Source organism: Nicotiana tomentosiformis, chromosome 1, assembly GCF_000390325.3.
Source record: "Nicotiana tomentosiformis chromosome 1, ASM39032v3, whole genome shotgun sequence".
In the NCBI taxonomy this organism is placed as follows: Eukaryota; Viridiplantae; Streptophyta; class Magnoliopsida; order Solanales; family Solanaceae; genus Nicotiana; species Nicotiana tomentosiformis.
Genome location: NC_090812.1, coordinates 127,702,753 through 127,724,358, shown reverse-complemented (window position 1 = coordinate 127,724,358; position 21,606 = coordinate 127,702,753). Strand labels below are relative to the sequence as shown.

The window sequence follows — 21,606 nt, the reverse complement described above, 5'->3', positions numbered from 1 at the left end:
ATGAATTTATGAATTACGACCAATGTGCCAAGAATGATATTGTGTTATGGCCAATGGTGCCAATAAAATGAATGACATGTAAAAAATATGAATTGAGTGGTAAATCCTTTTTATAATAAATGTCTTGGGTGTGTCGTTTAGCCACCGAGGAAGGGTAGGTTAGAACAACCTTACCCTGAAACTACACGAGCCGGTGTAGGAGTGATTGAGAGGTAAATCCACGTGTTAATGTGATGAGACTGTTTCCCCTTATATGGGATGAGATTGGTGTGTTTGAGATGTTTCCCCTTAAATGTGATGAGATTGGTGTGTTTGAGATGTTTCCCCTTAAATGTGATGAGATTATTGCTAGCGAGATGTGATGTGATGTCGACCCATACGACATTGTGTTAAAGCGGCTTAGCCGATCGGGTTGAGATCGGACGCTATGCCGCGCACATGGTGGTATTGTGAGTGTATGTCTCTAGGTGACACAGCTTAGCCGGTCGGGCGGAGATCGGACTCCATGCTAAAATACGGTGGAGTATCGGTGCTAAAGATCTCCCAACTTAAATTACTAAAATTTACTTGAAATTTACCTTTCCCCTAACATGACACCTTGTTACTGTCTGAATTTATTATTGTTTTCATGTTTTATTCTCCGTTTACTGTTACTCATTCTATTGAGAGGGTGTTTAGTTTTACATACTAGTACTATTTTATATGTACTAACGTCGCTTTTGCCGGGGGCGCTGCATCTTTAATGGATGCAGGTGGTTCCATAGCAGATGGTATTGATCAGTGATAGCAGCACACCCTCTCCTCAGCTGATTTGGTGAGCCCCACTTTATTTCAGGGTCTTGTATCTCTTATCCTTTGTATATAGCGTTTTGAGATATAGCCGGGGCCTTGTTGCCGGCACTGTCTTAGCACTCGTTTGTTCCTGTTAGAGGCTCCGTAGACATAGTGTGATTTGTATCCTATTTTGGGAAGGTTGAACTAAACTTGTTGTAATTGTATCATCTGTCCCAGTTTAACTATGAATGTATAGTGTACTGTTTTGGGAACTTGTTAATTACGTATCAAATGGAAATGAACTGTTGTTATTCACATGACCTTTTACTGTCTAATTAACAAAATGAATTCTTATTTTTATTCATGGGTGAGTTGGGTAGAAGGTGTTTTACAGGCTTGCTCGACCGGGGTATCTCGGTTGAGCGCCGGTCACGCTCTCTGAGGTCGGGGCGTGACATTCAGATACTTACTCGGCCTAAGAAAGCCTGACCGAACACCCGAAAGAAGTTTTTTCTCCATCGAACAGGAATAGATGAAGAACGAGGAGGCATTCTTCATAGAGAAGAGCCTTGAGAAATTTCACGATAACTAAAGAGGGAATACGGCATTACTAGTTTTATAAGACTATAGACTTGGAGGGCATTCCCAGTTCGCCATAACACGAGGCACAAAAGAGAGAATCCACTTCAGATAACCACGTCTTTTCTAGGCAGCGTGTAGAATGGCCGAGAGCGGACCTTTTTGGAAAAATAATCCAAGTCAAGATTAGAGTTACAGGAAAAGTCGTCTGATGGAAAACTACTTTCACGTTCGGTTTAGAGAGCACTTTAGTTTATGAGAATTCCTCGTTCCCTTTCGTGTGAATTCCCCAGCGGCGAATTTAAAACTTGTGGGGCCCTATCTATTCCATCTCTCGAGCCCCGAAGAAAACCCCCTTCCACGAAAATGAGCTACCGCCGGAAGGATTGAGTCATAACAAAACACTACACATCACTGTGCAATATGAAGACAAGTTCATTGCCTGGGTTCTGATCGATAGGGGTTCAAGTTTGAACATATGCCCGGTGACTACTCTGAAAAGATTGGGTATAGGTCTGCATGAGATACGGATGGGAAGTTTGAATATGAAAGCATTTGATGCGTCTTAGAAAGATACTATCGGAGAGATCAACCTGGATATGAAGATGGGCCCAACCTGGTTCGAGGTTGAGTTCCAGGTGCTGGATATATCCGCTACCTATAACTTGTTATTGAGACGACCATGGATACACGCGGCTAGGGTAGTGTCTTCTACTCTACACCAGGCCGTGAAGTTCGAGTGGAACCATCAGGAGGTGATTATCCACGGAGATGGAAGTAACCCTATCTACATCAACCATACCGTGCCAGTTATTGAGAATAGAGGGAAATTGGGAGAAGAGACATTCCATAAGATTGATTGGATAAATGCAGTAGAGAAAGGGCGATGGTGGAGAATAAGGTGCAAAGCATGCTGCTATGGTTCGGGTACGAACTAGGCAAGGGTCTTGGTCCTAAGCTGCAAGGGATCAAAGAACCATTACAACCACAATACCATGGCGCAACCTTTGGTCCCGGATATGAATACACTATGCAAGAATATAATAATTGGATACCACCGTGGCGTGACTTCTACTATCCATTGGAACAACCCATACCATCGTTGCACCAGACATTCCGCCAGACTCATGTGATTTGGGGATCCGAGGAAGATGAAGTTTTGGTTGGCATGAGGAATCTGTTTGTGGACGAGGAAAATATGGTCTGCAATGCAATCTTGGAAGAGGAGGAAGAGGAAGACCTTACCATTCAGACGTTGGAAGATGGAGCTATTCTCAGGAACTGGACTGCTGCCCTATCCCGGGCTCACCGAGCACCAGGGTAGCCTTGAGAGAACTATCATGATTTATTTTTTTAAAGAAATTGGCATTTAAGACATTTTCAGTGTTTTGTTTTGAAATAATTACTCGAGATATCGAGTCGTACTTGTTTGACAGTTTTTAAGGTTTAATTAATGCATCGTTGCTTTTCGTTTATTTATATTATTTTCTTTATACATTTCTTTTGAGCATAATTATTACATATCATGTTGAACCTACGACTGTGACATGTAATGAGACAACACAACAGGAGGAAAGTGATTCAGAAGATTGGGAAAATGATGTGATACCCGAGGAAATCGTCAAAGAAGTAGAGAATTTTGAGAACAAACCAAAGTCCAATCTAGAAAAAACTGAGGCAGTCAACGTAGGAAATTCTGAAACAGTCAAAGAAACTTGCATTTGTATTCATCTGTCACCATCAGAGAAGGAAGAGTACATTAGATTTCTAAGGGAATATGAGGATATTTTTGCATGTTCCTATGATGACATAACAGGATTGAGCACATCCATAGTGACTCTCAAGCTATCTACCAACCCTATGTGTCCGCTGGTAAAGTAGAAGCTCAGAAAATTCAAGCCAGATATGAGTTTGAAGATAAAAAAGGAGGTTACCAAGCAAATCAAAGCCAATGTCCTTCAGGTGGTCGAGTACCCAACTTGGCTAGACAACATTTTGCCGATACCAAAGAAGGATGGGAAAGTCAGGGTGTGCATTGACTATCGAGATCTGAACAGAGCAAGTCCTAAGGATGATTTCCCGTTTCCCAACATACGCATATTGATTAATAACTACGCCAAGCATGAACTCCAAGCTTTTATGAATTTCTTCACAGGATATTACCAAATTTGGATGGATGAAGAGGATGCCGAAAAGATAGCCTTCATCATGCCATGGGGAATATACTACTACAAAATGATGTCGTTTGGTTTGAAGAATGTCGGGGCAACTTACATGAGGGCCATGAATACTCTTTTCCACGATATGATACACAAGGAAATAGAGGTGTACGTGGATGATGTCATCACCAAGTCTAAGAGGAGTTCGAATCACATAGAAGACATGAGGAAGTTTTTCGACCGACTACGAAAGTACAATCTGAAGTTGAATCCTGCAAAATGTGCTTTCGGAGTCCTTGCCGGGAAATTGCTAGGTTTCATCGTCAGTCGTTGTGGCATTGAGTTGGACCCGTCAAAGATCAAAGCTATTCAGAACCTTCCACCACCAAAGAGCAAGAAGGATGTAATGAGTTTTCTGGACCTCCTCTATTATATCAGCCGCTTTACAGCACAGTCAACGGTAATATGTGAGACAATCTTCAAAATGTTGAGAAAAGACGCTGCAACAAGTTGGATTGAAGAGTGTCAAAATGCTTTTGATAAAATTAAAGAGTACCTATCCAAGCCGCCCGTGGTGGTCCCACCAGAACCCGCTAGACCTTTATTATTGTACCTATCCGTGGTGGATGGAGCTTGTGGTTGCGTCCTAGGGCAACATGACGAAACCGGAAGGGATGAGCAAGCAATATACAATCTGAATAAGACGTTCACACCTTACGAAGCCCGATACGCTTTGTTGGAACGTACCTATTGTGCCTTAACATGGATAGCTTAGAAATTGAAACACTACTTCTGCACATACACCACATATCTCATAGCAAGGATGGATCCGCTAAAATACATCTTTAAGAAACTCATGCCTACAGGTAAGCTAGAAAAATGGCAAATACTAGTGAGTGAGTTCGATATCATCTATGTGACTCATAAAGCAGTTAAGGGGCAAGCATTAGCCGATCACCTAGCAGAGAACCCCATAGATAGAGAATACGGACCATTGAAGACGTATTTTCCCGACGAGGAAGTGTCGTTTATAGGAGAAGACATTGTCGAAGCATAAGATGGTTGGAGGATGTTTTTCAACGGAGCCACGAACTTCAAAATAATGGGCATCGGAGTCGTCCTGGTATCAGGAACCAGTCAACATTACCCGATATCTGCCAAGCTCAGATTCCCGTGCACCAACAATATGGCAGAATACGAGGCTTGCATCTTGGGACTCAGGTTGATCGTCGACATGAATATTCAAGAATTGCTAGTAATCGGAGATTCAGATTTGCTAATACATCAGGTACTCAGAGAATGGGCCACCAAGAACACCAAGATATTGCCATACTTGCACTGTGTGCAAGATCTGATCAAAATATTCACAAAGATAGAGTTCAAATATGTTCCAAGAGTTCAGAACAAGTTTGCGGATGCGCTGGCCACCTTGTTTTCCATGATACAACACCCAGACAAGAATTTTATTAATCATATCCCCATAGAAATCCGTAAGCAGCCAATTTATTGCGGTCATGTTGAAGAAGAGTTCGATGGAAATCCATGGTTTCACGATATCAAGGAGTATCTAGAGAAAGGAGAATACCCAAAAAATGCTACCCACACTCAGAAGTGTACGCTTCGAAGATTGGCTAACCATTTCTTTCAAAGCGGAGGAATTCCATATAAAAGGACTCCTGACTTGGGACTGCTACGATGTGTTGATGCCAAGGAGGCATCTAGGTTGCTCGAAGAGATATACTGTTACAACCCAAATTCGCATACCATAGATCACGCCGTAAGTTAGTCGACGTAAATCCAAGAAGAGATTATCTTTGAGATGATAAGAAGTTAATCCTATTGGTCTTAAACGATACAAGGGTGTATAAGAGTGGTTAACAAGTATTTGAAGTTAAACGAATCAAGGATGTTGTAACCCGTATTTTCGGGTAACACTAGAGGTGATTAATTGTCCCAAGAGGTCTTGTTTTAATGTATTTGAATCATATAATATCCGCATCATAAGTCTTGAAGTCAAGCGAGTTATGAAACAAAAGTCGATAAAAGTTGTCGCAACTTAGGTTTATAATTTTACTTAAACTTTAGGTCAAATGTTACTGCATTTTTCTCCCAATGTGCTTGGAATTATGGGTGATCTACCTATAAAATTGAAGATCTATGAGTCTAGTTTCCAATCCATTAAACTGTTCGTCGATACGATCTCGGAATAGAGAGATATTCGCGTGTTTGCGAGAGTGCGCCAAGCTGCTCTCTATGGGGCCCACAAAGGCGGTTTAAGACATATGGACATATATAAGATACCTCAACCCCGTTTTAAGTCATTATTTTTCAGTATATTCAGACCTTATAACCCTAAAAACAGTCTCTCAAGGTTCTCTCATGATCCAAGACCCAAACAAAGGGCAAACAACACAAATCAAATGTCGGGAATCCCGTGGTGCTAGTAAGTTTCTTGTTCTTCTTGTTGTTGCTGATTTTTGTGTTGTTCCAGCTCGTGTGGGAGGTTTTTTTAAGTGTTTTATGTCCTGTAAATACACCTTCAAGTTTTTAATATCAACCCTAGGTGATTTCAAGTCTTCTAAAGTAATTCTAGTGCCGAAAAACCCGAATTAATTGCTAGTTTCGCTTCCTTGTTCTTGTGGCAGAATTGAAGGGATATTTCGTGGAAAATTAAGGTCAAATTGGAGTTGTTCTTTCTGTTTAAAGGTAAGGAACCTCTTACTCTATATATATTTAAGATTATCCAAGTTGCAGCTAAGTCGTTGAAGCTAGAACTTGTGAAATATATATCGAAAGGCTTGGTAGTAATGTTGTTGGTTGGTGGACTGTTTTGGAGGCTCAATATGATTATTAATGATGTTGTTTGGGCTGTTTGGTGATTGTATTGACTTGTGGGAAGTCATATAAATAGGGGAGGTGCTATCCGTTTCATCGTAAAATAGGTTGTGGTCGATACATAATAGTTACGACGCTTAAACGATAATGATAGTGTCATTTGTCTTATTGTAGACTAAGGAGTCGTGACATTTGCATAGCTTGAGGTTGGTCAGTATATACAAGGTATGTGAGGCTATCCCCTTCATTCTTTTGCACGACTCCGATTGTACATAATGTAATGAACGAGCTCCCAAAGATACTCTACTCTTAGAAGCTAGCAGTACTTACATTGCTGCCCTTCTTATGAAACGATTGATATTGATGTTACTTCTCTTATTCTTATATTATCAATGTTGTTGGTAGTTCCTGATTCTTATAAGATTCTTGATGAAAAGTTAATCCTAATAACGTGTACGAAGGATACCAACCTTATGTCACTCCGAAAGGTTCAAAATGTGATTCCAATGAGTCCAGCATGCATCATATATATGTATCTATTTTACTCTACCGAGCCGCGCTATAGTCAGCCAGGTACGGCACCTATTGTGCAACCACTGATCAGTTGGGTTTTACCGAGCTCCACGTGGCCGGGTACGATTCTACCGAGCCCTATGATGGCCGGGTACGTTTTACTGAGCCTATTATGGCTGGGTACGATATGATGATGGTGATGCCCACAAAGGCGTATGTTTTAAAAGTTTATGTATATATATGTATGTATCATGTATTTCATGTCAGTAGCCCTCAGAGGTACCCAGATGTCACAGGTTGTATATTCTTTATCCCTGTTTACATTATTGTTCTTACTTATGCTTTCTTGCCTCACATACTCAGTACTTTATTCGTACTGACGTCCTTTTTATTTGTGGACGCTGCATGTCGTGCTGCAGGTCCTGATAGACAGGTAGACATAGCTCCCCCACCACAGTAGGCTGTCCAGTTCAGCGGTTATTGGCGAGATCCCTTCTCCGGACTTGCAGTGGTCTTGGTATGCATTTTTGTTATAGACATTATGGGTATGTCGGGGCCCTGTTCCGGCAATGTTGTAGCACTTATGTTCCTTTAGAGGATCATACACAGGTGTCGACTTATGTATGGTTTAGAATGCCTTTTTGGCTGATTTTTGTTGTATAGTCTTTCATGGCATCATGATAGCTCGTACCTTATATATAGTTTCTTGACAGTCTTGTCGTCCCATGTTATGTATGTTCATGACATTATCTTTCATTGTTGGATGTTCATGATCCATGTCTACTATTTATATTGATCTTGTCGGCCCTTAAAGATAATAAGGAAGGTTAGATAAAATGTACGTTGGTGCTCGGCAAGTATGGCCCGGGTGCTAGTCATGACCCTCCAGTTGGGTCGTGACAAACTTGGTATCAGAGCAAGTCTGTCCTAGGGGATGTCTATGAGCCGTGTCTAGTAGAGTTTTGATTATGGATGTGTAGCGCGCCACATTTATAATCAGGAGGCTACATGACATCTAGGGTTGTTACCTTCTTCCTGAATCTAGATCGTGCGTAGAGTTGAGTAGTAAGTGTTCATATCTAATATTCACCTTGTTTTCTTTCAGCGATGCCTTCGACTAGGAAGCAAGCAATTAGTAAACGGCTTGATACAGCTGTGGGAGAGGGTAACATTCAGGTGCCTCCAGCCAGAGCAGGCCAAAGTGAGGCTCAGAGTGAGATGCCGTCTCATACCTCTCCGTCTCCTCCAGAGGATATTAGGAGGCACCCAGTACATCCAGTTCCTCCGTCTAGCACTACAGACCACGATATGCGCAGTGCGGTGCAATTGTTGACTAGCTTGGTAGCTGCTCAGGCTCAGAGGCAGAATACCGGTGCTGCTGATAAACCGGTTAGTGCGAGAGTTCGTGATTTTATTAATCTAGACCCTCCAGTGTTTACCGGATCAGACCCCAAGGAGGACCCACAAACATTTATTGATCAGATTCATCGTACATTGCGGGTTATGCATGCTAGTGATACGGAGGCAGTAGAGTTGGCTTCTTATCGGTTACAGGATTTAGCGGTTTTCTGGTATGATAGTTGGGAAAGATCTAGGGGTCCGAACGCTCCTCCAGCCGTGTGGAAGGAATTTTCTGAGGCCTTTCTTCGTCACTACTTGCCAGTTGAGATACGACGAGCTAGAGCTGATAAGTTCTTGAACCTTCGACAGGGTAATATGAGTGTACGAGAGTATAGTATACAGTTTGATTCTTTAGCAAGGTATGCTCCCCATATGGTGGCCGAGATGAGTGATAGGGTGCATCTGTTCGTGAACGGGTTGGGACCACATCTGATAAATGAGTGCACAACAGCCTCCTTGGTAGAGGGCATGGATATTTCCCGTATTCAGGCTTATGCCCAGACCCTAGAGGATCGTAAGCGCCAGCAAAGGGCAGATAGGGAGCAGGATAGGGGCCAGCATAAGAGGGCGAGATTTGCAGGGTATTCTGATGAGTTCAGAGGCAGTATCAGGCCCCAATCTTTGAGGAGTTCGGCGCCACCTGTAGCTAGTGCTCCTCCAAAGTTTCAGAGGCCTCGGTATGATCGATTTACCTATTCTGGTTCAGGTCAGAGTTTGAGGGCATCAGGCTCACAATATCATAGAGATACTAGTCAGACGAGACCCCCAACACCTCGTTGTGATCAGTGCGGCAAGGCCCACTTTGGACTGTGCCGTCGAGGTTTCGATGCGTGCTATTCTTGCGGACAGCGTGGCCATATGATGCGGGATTGTCCTAACAGAGGAGGTGGTGGTATGGCTCAACCGACTGGATATGTGTCTGGTTCTTCCTCATCAGTTCGACCTCCTGCACAAGGTTTTCAACAGTCGACAGGTCGTGGTAGAGGTAGAGGTTCAGTGCCGAGTTCGAGTGGTGCTCAAAATTGAACCTATGCTCTAATAGGTCGACAAGATCTCGAGTCATCTCCTGATGTTGTTACAGGTATATTGTCTGTGTTTTCTTATGATGTATATGCGCTAATTGATCCAGGATCTACCTTATCATATGTTACACCCTTTGTGGCTAATAAGTTTGGCATTGAACCTGAATTGATAAGTAAACCACTTGCGGTATCCACTCCGATAGGAGATTCTGTGATTGCTAGAAGGGTATATAAAGGTTGCACTGTGATGATTTGTAGTCGTCAAACCTCGGCAAATTTATTTGAGTTAGAAATGGTTGATTTCGATGTGATAATGGGAATGGACTGGTTGGCCTCATGCTATGCAAATGTTGATTGTCGTACAAAGATGGTTAGGTTTCAGTTTCCTTGTGAACCCGCCATTGAATGGAAGGGGAACATTGCTACGCCGAAAGGTAGGTTTATTTCCTATCTTAAGGTAAGGAAGATGATCTCAAAAGGTTACATTTATCATCTTGTTCGCGTTAGGGATGCGGAGGCGAAGCCGCTACTCTACAATTAATCCCCGTGGTCAATGAATTTCCAGATGTTTTCCCAGATGAACTCCCAAGCCTTCCTCCTGAAAGGGAGATTGAGTTTAGCATTGATGCATTTCCTGACACTCAACCGATCTCTATCCCTCCATACAGGATGGCCCCGGCAGAGTTGTGAGAGTTGAAGGCACAGTTGAAGGACTTGCTGGATAAGGGTTTCATTAGGCCTAGCACTTCACCTTGGGGTGCGCCAGTCTTGTTCGTGCGAAAGAAAGATGGGTCGTTAAGGATGTGTATCGATTATCGACAGTTGAATAAGTTTACAATAAAGAACAAGTATCCACTTCCAAGAATTAATGACCTGTTTGACCAACTCCAGGGTGCCAAGTATTTCTCCAAGATTGACTTGCGTTCAGGGTATCATCAGGTGAGGGTTAAGGAGAAGGATATTCCAAAGATGGCCTTCCGGACAAGATATGGGCATTTTGAGTTCTTGGTGATGTCGTTCGGGCTAACAAATGCCCCAGCAGCTTTTATGGATCTCATGAATAGTGTATTCAGGCCCTATCTTGATGTGTTCATGATCATATTCATTGATGACATTCTGGTGTATTCTCATTCGTAGGCGGAACATGCGGGCCACTTACGGATAGTATTACAGACCCTTCAGGTTCATAAGTTATATGCTAAGCTCTCTAAATGTGAATTCTGGCTGAACTCAGTAGCATTCCTTGGCCATGTGATATCTGATGAGGGTATTAGTGTCGACACTCAGAAGATCAATGCAGTGAAGAATTGGCCGAGACCTACAACACCGTCAGAAGTCCGCATCTTCCTGGGGCTAGCAGGATATTATAGGCGGTTTGTAGAAGGGTTTTCCTCTATATCAGCACCATTGACTAAGTTAACACAGAAAGCTACCAAGTTCCAGTGGTCTGATGCTTGTGAATATAGTTTTCAGGAGCTAAAGAATCGATTGACATCCGCGCCAGTGCTCACTCTCCCAGAAGGAACAGAAGGTTATGTGGTATATTGTGATGCCTCAGGTATAGGTTTGGGGTGTGTATTGATGCAACGTGGGAAGGTGATTGCTTATGCATCAAGACAATTGAAGAAGCATGAAAAGAATTACCTGACTCATGATTTGGAATTGGCTGCAGTAATATATGCTTTGAAGATATGGCGACACTACTTATACGGCGTCCATGTTGACATCTACACAGATCACAAGAGTTTACAATACATCTTCAAGCAGAAGGAGTTGAATTTTAGGCAGCGTAGGTGGCTTGAGTTACTGAAAGACTACGATGTCGAGATATTGTACCATCCCGGTAAAGCTAATGTTGTGGCAGACGCTCTCAGCCGTAAGTCAATGGGAAGCTTAATATATATTGAGGCAGGTAGACAAGGGTTGACCAAAGAGCTTCACCAGCTGGCCAATATGAGAATCATATTGTTGGACTCTGATGACGGAGTTGTTACTGTACAGAATATAGCAGAATCATCTTTGGTAGCCGAGGTAAAAGCACGGCAATATGAAGATCCTACCTTAGTAAGATTGAGAGAGGGAATTCAACAATGTAAGATTACAGCTTTCAAGATCGGAGGAGATGGGACACTGAGATACTAGGGCCGATTATGTGTACCTAGTGTGGCAGGGTTGCGAGAGAAGATTATGATTGAGATTCACCAGTCCCGATATTCTATCCATCCTGGCTCAACAAAGATATATCATGACGTTAAGGAGCAGTATTGGTGGGATAACATGAAGAAGTCTATTGCAAAATTTGTAGCACAGTGTCCTAATTGTCAACAAGTAAAGATCGAGCATCAGAAACCTAGTGGATTGATTCAGAATATAGAGATTCCGACCTGGAAATGGGAGGTGATTAATATGGACTTCATTATTGGATTACCTCGCTCTTATCATAAGTTTTACTCTATCTGGGTGATAGTTGATCGACTTACAAAATCTGCCCATTTTCTGCCAGCTAAGACAACTTACACGGCTGAAGATTATGCGAAGTTGTATATCAAGGAGATTGTTAGGCTTCATGGTGTGCTGGTATCTATTATATCAGACCGAGGAGCTCAATTTACGGCTAACTTTTGGAGGTCTTTTCAGAAGAGTTTAGGCACACAAGTAAATCTCAGCACTGCATTCCATCCGCAGACTGACGGACAGGCTGAACGTACCATCCAGACGCTTGAATATATGCTACGAGCATATGTTCTAGATTTCAAGGGGAATTGGGATGACCATCTGGCACTTATAGAATTTGCCTACAATAATAGCTACCATTCCAATATTAAAATGGCCCCGTATGAGGCACTGTACGGGAGGAGATGTAGATCACCAGTTGGATGGTTCGAAGTCGGTGAGACAGAATTATATGGGCCAGATTTGATTCACCAAGCCATTGAGAAGGTGAAAGTGATACAAGAGCGACTGAGGATGGCACAAAGCAGGCAAAAGTCTTATTCCGACGTCCGACATCGTGATCTGGAATTTGAGGTTGGTGATTGGGTTTTCCTGAAGATCTCGCAGATGAAGGGTGTTATGCATTTTGGGAAGAAGGGTAAGTTGAGTCCGCGGTATATTGGGCCGTACAAAATTCTTCGACGAATTGGACAGGTTGCTTACGAGTTAGAATTGCCATCTGAATTGGAATTTGTCCACCCGGTATTCCATGTATCTATGTTGAGGAAATGTATTGGAGACCCTTCTCGGGTCGTCCCTATCAAAGATGTACAAGTTACAAAGGATATATCATATGATGAAGTGCCAGTGGCTATATTAGATCGACAAGTCCGCAAGTTGAGAACAAAGGATGTAGCTTCCGTGAAAGTATAGAGGAACAAGAATATAGAAGAAATGACATGGGAAGCAGAAGAGGAGATGAAGTCTAAATACCCTTACCTATTCCAGAGTGAAGATAACGAGGATGCCGAGGGAAAGAAGGACGCATTATAAGGTGAAACGGCTCTATGAGGTAAGCAATAGCTTGTGAATACTCTTTTTTTTAATACAAAATGGTAATATGCAGATAATGTACATATCCATAATGCTTTGTATAGTCTTGTAAGGCCATAGGTTAGGTTTAACTGCTTGCAAGTTTGGCTAGTGTCCATTTTATAGGGGAAACTCAGCCGGAAATCTCCGTCGGAATCCACAATGAGTTAGACACCCCATAAACCCTTACATTCGAGGACGAATGTTCCTAAGGGGGAGAGGGTGTTACAACCCAAATTCGCATACCATAGATCACGCCGTAAGTTAGTCGACGTAAATCCAAGAAGATATTATCTTTGAGATGATAAGAAGTTAATCCTATTGGTCTTAAACGATACAAGGGTGTATAAGAGTGGTTAACAAGTATTTGAAGTTAAACGAATCAAGGATGTTGTAACCCGTATTTTCGGGTAACACTAGAGGTGATTAATTGTCCCAAGAGGTCTTGTTTTAATGTATTTGAATCATATAATATCCGCATCATAAGTCTTGAAGTCAAGCGAGTTATGAAACAAAAGTCGATAAAAGTTGTCGCAACTTAGGTTTATAATTTTACTTAAACTTTAGGTCAAATGTTACTGCATTTTTCTCCCAATGTGCTTGGAATTATGGGGTGATCTACCTATCAAATTGAATATCTATGAGTCTAGTTTCCAACGCATTAAACCGTTCATTGATACGATCTCGGAATAGAGAGATATTCGCGTTTTCGCGAGAGTGCGCCAAGCTGCTCTCTATGGGGCCCACAAAGGCGGTTTAAGACATATGGACATATATAAGATACCTCAACCCCGTTTTAAGTCATTATTTTTCAGTATATTCAGACCTTATAACCCTAAAAACAGTCTCTCAAGGTTCTCTCATGATCCAAGACCCAAACAAAGGGCAAACAACACAAATCAAATGTCGGGAATCCCGTGGCGCTAGTAAGTTTCTTGTTCTTCTTGTTGTTGCTGATTTTTGTGTTGTTCCAGCTCGTGTGGGAGGTTGTTTTAAGTGTTTTATGTCCTGTAAATACACCTTCAAGTTTTTAATATCAACCCTAGGTGATTTCAAGTCTTCTAAAGTAATTCTAGTGCCGAAAAACCCGAATTAATTGCTAGTTTCGCTTCCTTGTTCTTGTGGCAGAATTGAAGGGATATTTCGTGGAAAATTAAGGTCAAATTGGAGTTGTTCTTTCTGTTTAAAGGTAAGGAACCTCTTACTCTATATATATTTAAGATTATCCAAGTTGCAGCTAAGTCGTTGAAGCTAGAACTTGTGAAATATATATCGAAAGGCTTGGTAGTAATGTTGTTGGTTGGTGGACTGTTTTGGAGGCTCAATATGATTATTAATGATGTTGTTTGGGCTGTTTGGTGATTGTATTGACTTGTGGGAAGTCATATAAATAGGGGAGGTGCTGTCCGTTTCATCGTAAAATAGGTTGTGGTCGATACATAATAGTTACGACGCTTAAACGATAATGATAGTGTCATTTGTCTTATTGTAGACTAAGGAGTCGTGACATTTGCATAGCTTGAGGTTGGGCAGTATATACAAGGTATGTGAGGCTATCCCCTTCATTCTTTTGCACGACTCCGATTGTACATAATGTAATGAACGAGCTCCCAAAGATACTCTACTCTTAGAAGCTAGCAGTACTTACATTGCTGCCCTTCTTATGAAACGATTGATATTGATGTTACTTCTCTTATTCTTATATTATCAATGTTGTTGGTAGTTCCTGATTCTTATAAGATTCTTGATGAAGAGTTAATCCTAATAACGTGTACGAAGGATACCAACCTTATGTCACTCCGAAAGGTTCAAAATGTGATTCCAATGAGTCCAGCATGCATCATATATATGTATCTATTTTACTCTACCGAGCCGCGCTATAGTCGGCCGGGTACGGCACCTATTGTGCAACCACTGATCAGTTGGGTTTTACCGAGCTCCACGTGGCCGGGTACGATTCTACCGAGCCCTATGATGGCCGGGTACATTTTACCGAGCCTATTATGGCCGGGTACGATATGATGATGGTGATGCCCACAAAGGCGTATGTTTTAAAAGTTTATGTATATATATGTATGTATCATGTATTTCATGTCAGTAGCCCTCAGAGGTACCCAGATGTCACAGGTTGTATATTCTCTATCCCTGTTTACATTACTGTTCTTACTTATGCTTTCTTGCCTCACATACTCAGTACTTTATTCGTACTGACGTCCTTTTTATTTGTGGACGCTGCATGTCGTGCTGCAGGTCCTGATAGACAGGTAGACGTAGCTCCCCCACCACAGTAGGCTGTCCAGTTCAGCGGTTATTGGCGAGATCCCTTCTCCGGACTTGCCGTGGTCTTGGTATGCATTTTTGTTATAGACATTATGGGTATGTCGGGGCCCTGTTCCGGCAATGTTGTAGCACTTATGTTCCTTTAGAGGCTCATAGATAGGTGTCGACTTATGTATGGTTTAGAATGCCTTTTCGACTGATTTTTGTTGTATAGTCTTTCATGGCATCATGATAGCTCGTACCTTATATATAGTTTCTTGACAGTCTTGTCGTCTCATGTTATATATGTTCATGACATTATCTTTCATTGTTGGATGTTCATGATCCATGTCTACTATTTATATTGATCTTGTCGGCCCTTAAAGATAATAAGGAAGGTTAGATAAAATGTACGTTGGTGCTCGGCAAGTATGGCCCGGGTGCTAGTCATGACCCTCCAGTTGGGTCGTGACATATACGTCAGAACCTGCAGACCTCACATGAATGGGTTCATTCTAGCTAAGAAGATATTAAGAGCAGGGTATTTCTGGATGACTATGGAGACATACTACATCAATTATGTACAGAAGTGCCACCAATGCCAGGTACATGCTGATATAATATGAGTACCACCCAATGAACTCAATGCAATAAGTTCACCCTGGCCTTTCTCTGCCTGGGACATGGATATCATCGGACCAATTGAACCCGCTTCTCACAACGGAGACAGATTCATCTTGGTGGCCATAGATTACTTCACACAATGGTTTAAAGCCGCTTCCTATAAAGTTGTGACTAAGAAGGTCATAGCAAACTTCGTCCGGGATCGTATTGTCTGCCAATTCGGAATACCCGAGTCAATCATTACTGACAATGCTGCCAATCTCATTAGTGATCTGATGAAACCCATGTGTGAAACATTCAAAATCAAGCACCGGAACTCTAAAACATATAGGCCACAGATTAAGGGAGCCCTGGAAGCCGCCAACAAGAATATCAAGAAGATATTAAGGAAGATGGTGGACAACTACAAGCAATGGCACGAGAAGCTGCTATTTGCTCTGCTCGGGTACCGCACCATGGTACACACATCAACTGGGGCAACCCCCTATTTACTGGTCTACGGTACCGAAGCTGTCATACCCGCCGAGGTGGAAATTCCTTCCCTGATAATCATACAGGAGGTCGAGGTCAGCGATGTGGAATGGATACAGAGCCAGTATGAGCAATTGGCTCTCATTGACGGTAAAAGGATGAATGCGGTTTGTCACGGTCATCTCTACCAGAATAGAATGGCAAGGGCTTTCAACAAGAAGGTTAGACCAAGGTAATTCATGCCGGTGCAATTGGTGTTGAAACGGATCTTCTCGTATCAGGACAAAGAAAAAGGAAAATTCTCACCTAACTGGGAAGGTCCTAACATGGTTCACCGAATACTGACGGGAGGAGCACTCATACTTGCAGAGATGGACGGAGAAATATAGCCAAAACCTATCAATTCGGACGCCGTCAAGAGATATTATGTTTGAGATTATATTTGCACTTTCTTTTGATGTAACATGAACTAAGCTTGACTTGATTCCCGTTTAAGAGGGGATACGTAGGACAGCCCTATGGGTTCGGTCACATCATAATAAAATCTTCATTCCCATATACGGCAAGGACCAGGGCAAGATCTCAAGCTTTCGTCAATCTCACTACGTCAAGTATCGCCAAGGAAAGTATCATCGGGAGTATACATTAAATTGGGGTAGAATTTTGAGGGGGTCCTCAAAATTTTGAGTTAAGAAGGTCACAATGTCTCAAAGAATGTCACAATCTATGATTCGACCAAACTGTTTACTTTTGCACATTATATTTTTAGAGCAATTGCATTATTTACAAATGATTTACCGTAAATTCATATTTTTGAAAAACCGCATTTCTGTAGTAGCCAGATGTTACCCAAGGTGACTTGAACAAGGCGTCAAGACAAGAGCAAAGGCGAAAGGAGGAATCGAGAGCACGAACCAACCTTTCCCCCCATAACTCACGATTTATCTTTCGATGCAGGCATAACGGACATAACAAGAAAATCCAGAAACATATATAACAAGACTGCTATCTTCACACCGACAGAAGTCGCCAGGCACAAGCGCGTCAAGCTAAAAACCATTTTTCTTCCTCATATTTATTAATCGCTTTCATCTACATAGGGCTAAGAACTACCCTTATTATATTGCTTGAGGCTAAGCACTGCCTCCATTATTGCATAAGGCTAAACATTGTCTTTCTTTGCACGAGACTAAGCACTGTCTCCATTACATTGCATGAGGCTAAGCACTGCCTCCATTATTGCATAAGGCTAAACACTGCCTTTCTTTGCATGAGACTAAGCATTGTCTCCATTATATTGCATGAGGTTAAGCACTGCCTCCATTATTGCATAAGGCTAAATGCTCCCTTTCTTCACATGGGACTAAGCATTGTCTCCATTACATTGCATGAGGATAAATACTACCTCCACTACATTGCATAATGCTAAGCGTTGCCTTCCCCTGCATAGGGATAAGCACTGCCCTCATTACCCATATAGGGCTAAGCGCTGCCCTCATCTTATACAAAGCTAAGCACTGCCTTGTCTCATTCTCGCATATGAATAAGCATCACAAATCCCCTCTATCAAGAATTCAATACCAATGCATCCGTACATTTCATGGGCTGAAACATCGCCACATTGTCCGAAGGTGCCATAGTCTGAAGACATCATCCTCATATCCCGAAGACATCATACCATGGCTTGAGCATCTCTCAAAATTGCATATCAGTATTCAAAGGCGTCATAGTCCAGAAGCACCATTCTCATAGCCCGAGGACACCATTTCATGGCATGTGAATCTCTTATCATATGCTTCATGGCCCAGAACTCATGGTCTAAGGACATCATCCTCATCGTCCGAAAGACATATCTCATGGTCCGAAGAGAATTTGCATCATGTTTATATTTTTGCAACAAATAAATATATTTGCATACATCATATTTTAAGTTTTGCAAGTAACTCGGGAGGTAACTATTCTACAAACAGGAGGAATTCTCGCTCCAATTTCTGTTCACAAAATTCACATCCTTTGATTGTCTCAAACATAACCGATGATTAGAAATTGATTACGTTTTATTCCATAACCGCTAAAATACTTTCCTTGTACATCCATAATGTTAAATTCGCATTCATAGTCCCACCTAAAATTATCCATTACTTACGACATTATCCTATCCAAAGAACGCTTTTCTTCGAATTGTACGACCATTCTTATAACAACTCCATCAGTCTCGTTCGCCGTTGGATCCAGAACTACACATGGCCTAATTCCCGTAACACCAGGGATATGTAGAAAACTCAAGAACCAGGGTTCGTCCTCCATTTTTTCCAAAATACCTCATCCTCGCTCATTTGAACAAAATTAGTCATCATTTTTCTTTACCCGACAACTCTTTCATCATTTCCGGGTAAAAATGGGCAGTTGTTAATACCCAATTTTGCCCTCATATTTTATAAAGTATTTCATATACATTCAAATATTATTTTGCACTATTACCCAATTTACAGAGGTTATATAATTATTTTCTACAATTTTAAAGCTTTTAAATTGATTTCTCGCATTTTGAATTATTCAATATTTACTATTTATTCCCTCAATTATTTTGAGTAATTTAAAAGTATTTTATGCACACAAGCATATTTATAATATTTTACTTTATTTTATATAATTATATTTGCATTTTTGTTCTTATTTACAATATTTGCTATAATAGCCTATACTTTACAATTAATTGCATTTAGTATTTTATTTAGGGTCAAAATAACTTCTTTACATTTTTTACAACCTTAAACTACTATTTTCTAAAATATTTAGTTGCATAAATAATAGTTTTATATTTATATAGCTATTTTATTAATTTATTTTTCTTTAATTCCACTTGTTTTAAAAACCAGCCCAATGTCGAGCAAATTTTCGGACTAAAAACAGGCTCAAAACACTTAGCCCAACTGCCTTAGCCCAAACCAAACGACCCCTTTAACTTAACCTGGTCGCGACCCATTAATAACCCGCCCCGCTTCCCCTTTGATCCTGGCCGTTGATCTTAAATGATCAACGACCCATAATAAATCTACTTGCCTCCTTATATCCCCTCACCCAAACCCTAAACTCATTCTCACCCGTCTGCCACCCCCGGATCCTCTCGAACCTTCCCCTCTTCTTTGAAGAACCCCAGCCGTCTCCCCCTCAATTCCTCTCCTAATCTCGTTGATAATGGGATTCCTTCATTATTTACTTACCATCTTTGTTCATCTAGCTTAGTTATGGTAACTTTCGTTACCATTTCACTTATAGCAGGGCTGATTCTCCTAGATACAGTCTTGACTCTGTGGATTTGGGTACGATTGTGGCTCTATACGTTCAGAAAGAGGAAATCTCCTCTTGATTATGGCATATTTCCGTCGATCCCTCTGTGATTAAGTCTTGTGGACGATTTTCCCTAAATCCGATTTCAACTAGGATTTGCTCGATTCTGCTCCTAATCTGGATTCAAAATTGATTTTGCATGCTACTCTTTCCTTTATTATTCTTGATTAATTATTTTTACTTGTTTGTTCATTTAAATTTTACTACTATATAAACCCCTCCCAGTTACCCTAAAATGGACATGGAACTACTGCTATTACTCTCTCACTATCACTCATTCTACTATTCTGAAACTTGAGACCTTGGCCAGCTGAAATCCAAGGCCACCAGAATTCTATTGTTGACCTTTCTCAATGCGAGCACTGTCCGAAGTTCACTAAAAATCCTTGTGAACTTTGATGCACTGAGATTTTGGGAGTCCTGATGTTCTCTCTTTACCTAATTAAGCTGCTACTGGAACTTAATCTTCTCATTTACTTGCTCGTTAATTGTAACTGGTGAGTACCCTTGACTCTTTCAATTCCATTCTCTTTTTATTTGTGTTTATGCTCTGTAGACCAATGTTACTTGAACTTCTCTAAGCCAATATGATTTCTATGTTGTGTTACCCTAGTTTTCAATCTTGTTCGCCCTAATGTCATTCTGTAGTTTTAATGCCTCAACTATGTTTAAGTCCTAATCTCAGAATCATGAGTAGTTAAATAAGTTGATTCCTACTCCCTATGTTTGCTTGGTGCGAATGTTTATAATAAACTTGATTTTTGTCTAGTGTGAGTGTATCTTCATACCTTACTTTGGATTCTTATGTAAAAACTTCCTAGGAATTAATGCTTGTGGTTCGAATGTGCTCTTCTTTCTTCATGTAAGTCATTCATGCACAACTTGCTATTTGCTAACTTTCTTAAAATGATCATGTCTTTTTGAATTCTGAACTTTTCAAACAAGCATGTTTCTCTACTACTGGTGAACACCCAACATTGTACTGTAATTGCATGCTTTACTATGATCTTGTTGCCACAATAATGTTCTACATGCTCATGCCTGCTAGTGCTAGGTTTGCTCGAGTTTAATGCCTAGGATAATCTTTGATATAATTGAACTTGCTATATATGATCAACTTGCATTCTCAGAATTAGGTACTAGCTTGCTAATTAATTGTTGTGTTGAGTTTGTGATACTATTGGCCCTGAATTTTCTTAATAAGCTTTTCTTATTAACACTTCTTCTTGCCATGAACTGACCTACAATTTTTAGTTATGTCTTGCCTTGCATTCTTATGTTGAGGTCTTCTTGTGAAGACTGCTATTAGTATCCACCCCAAGGGTGCCTCTCGATAATGTCATTGCTACTTGTTAACCTTCTTAGAATTAATTCATGACCCTTCCTACTTTGAACTCTCATGCTTAGTTCCTTTGCTTTATGGATTCTCGTTTGACAAATTCCTGCAATTAAATCATGTATATCCTAAGAAGTCTGTTACTTTGAACTTGTTTACTAATCTGAAAGCCCATCTATGTGCCCATTCTATGTATTCTGCATATCCTCTACATCTTGTGTGTCTTTACGTGAAGTTCAAGTGTGTATCTTGTCCTTGGGATGTTTAAAATTCTTGCCCCTTCTAGTTGTAGTATTAAAGTCCAAATGTGCATATGTTCCTCCTTAGAATTGGAGGTATCCTAAATGATTTTGGTTTGCATGAGTTATCATTTGTGTATTCATTGGTTGTAATTGGTAATGGATGGGCAAGAGAATTGTTTTGTTGTTGGGCCTGGACTGCTGAATCTGATTCTTGGTACCGTGGTTTTGAGGACATTGTTCGCACCTGGAATATGGGCATGTCCGAGTTTTAAAGCCTATTTGAAGGCCCAGAAGCATCGTTGGGTTATTGCACATTTATGTATGTGCCTGTATTTATTCTATTTGGTGTACAATAACTTGTAAAATGAATAATGGGGGAGCTAATGAAAGTGGGGGGGGGGGGATGGGGGATATTTTAATTCTCACATGAAAGGGTAGAAAACATGCCTATAGGATATAAAGGCTTCATTTCCTACTTGCTCAACATGCTTTATTTCTATATGTTGTTAGATAGC

The 21,606-nt window shown here is 41.0% G+C and overlaps 1 protein-coding gene across 1 annotated transcript; it reads left to right on the top strand.

Moving 5' to 3' along the window:
* Positions 1-4,698: 4,698 nt before the first annotated feature.
* LOC138909374 (uncharacterized) lies at positions 4,699-5,298 on the top strand. The gene has a single exon (XM_070200568.1). The coding sequence runs from the start codon at positions 4,699-4,701 to the stop codon at positions 5,296-5,298; it is 600 nt and encodes a 199-aa protein (XP_070056669.1).
* Positions 5,299-21,606: the final 16,308 nt, after the last annotated feature.

Bases quoted from the DNA above. Each gene is read 5' to 3' on its own strand.
- LOC138909374 (XM_070200568.1), top strand. From the start codon at position 4,699: ATGGCAGAATACGAGGCTTGCATCTTGGGACTCAGGTTGATCGTCGAC.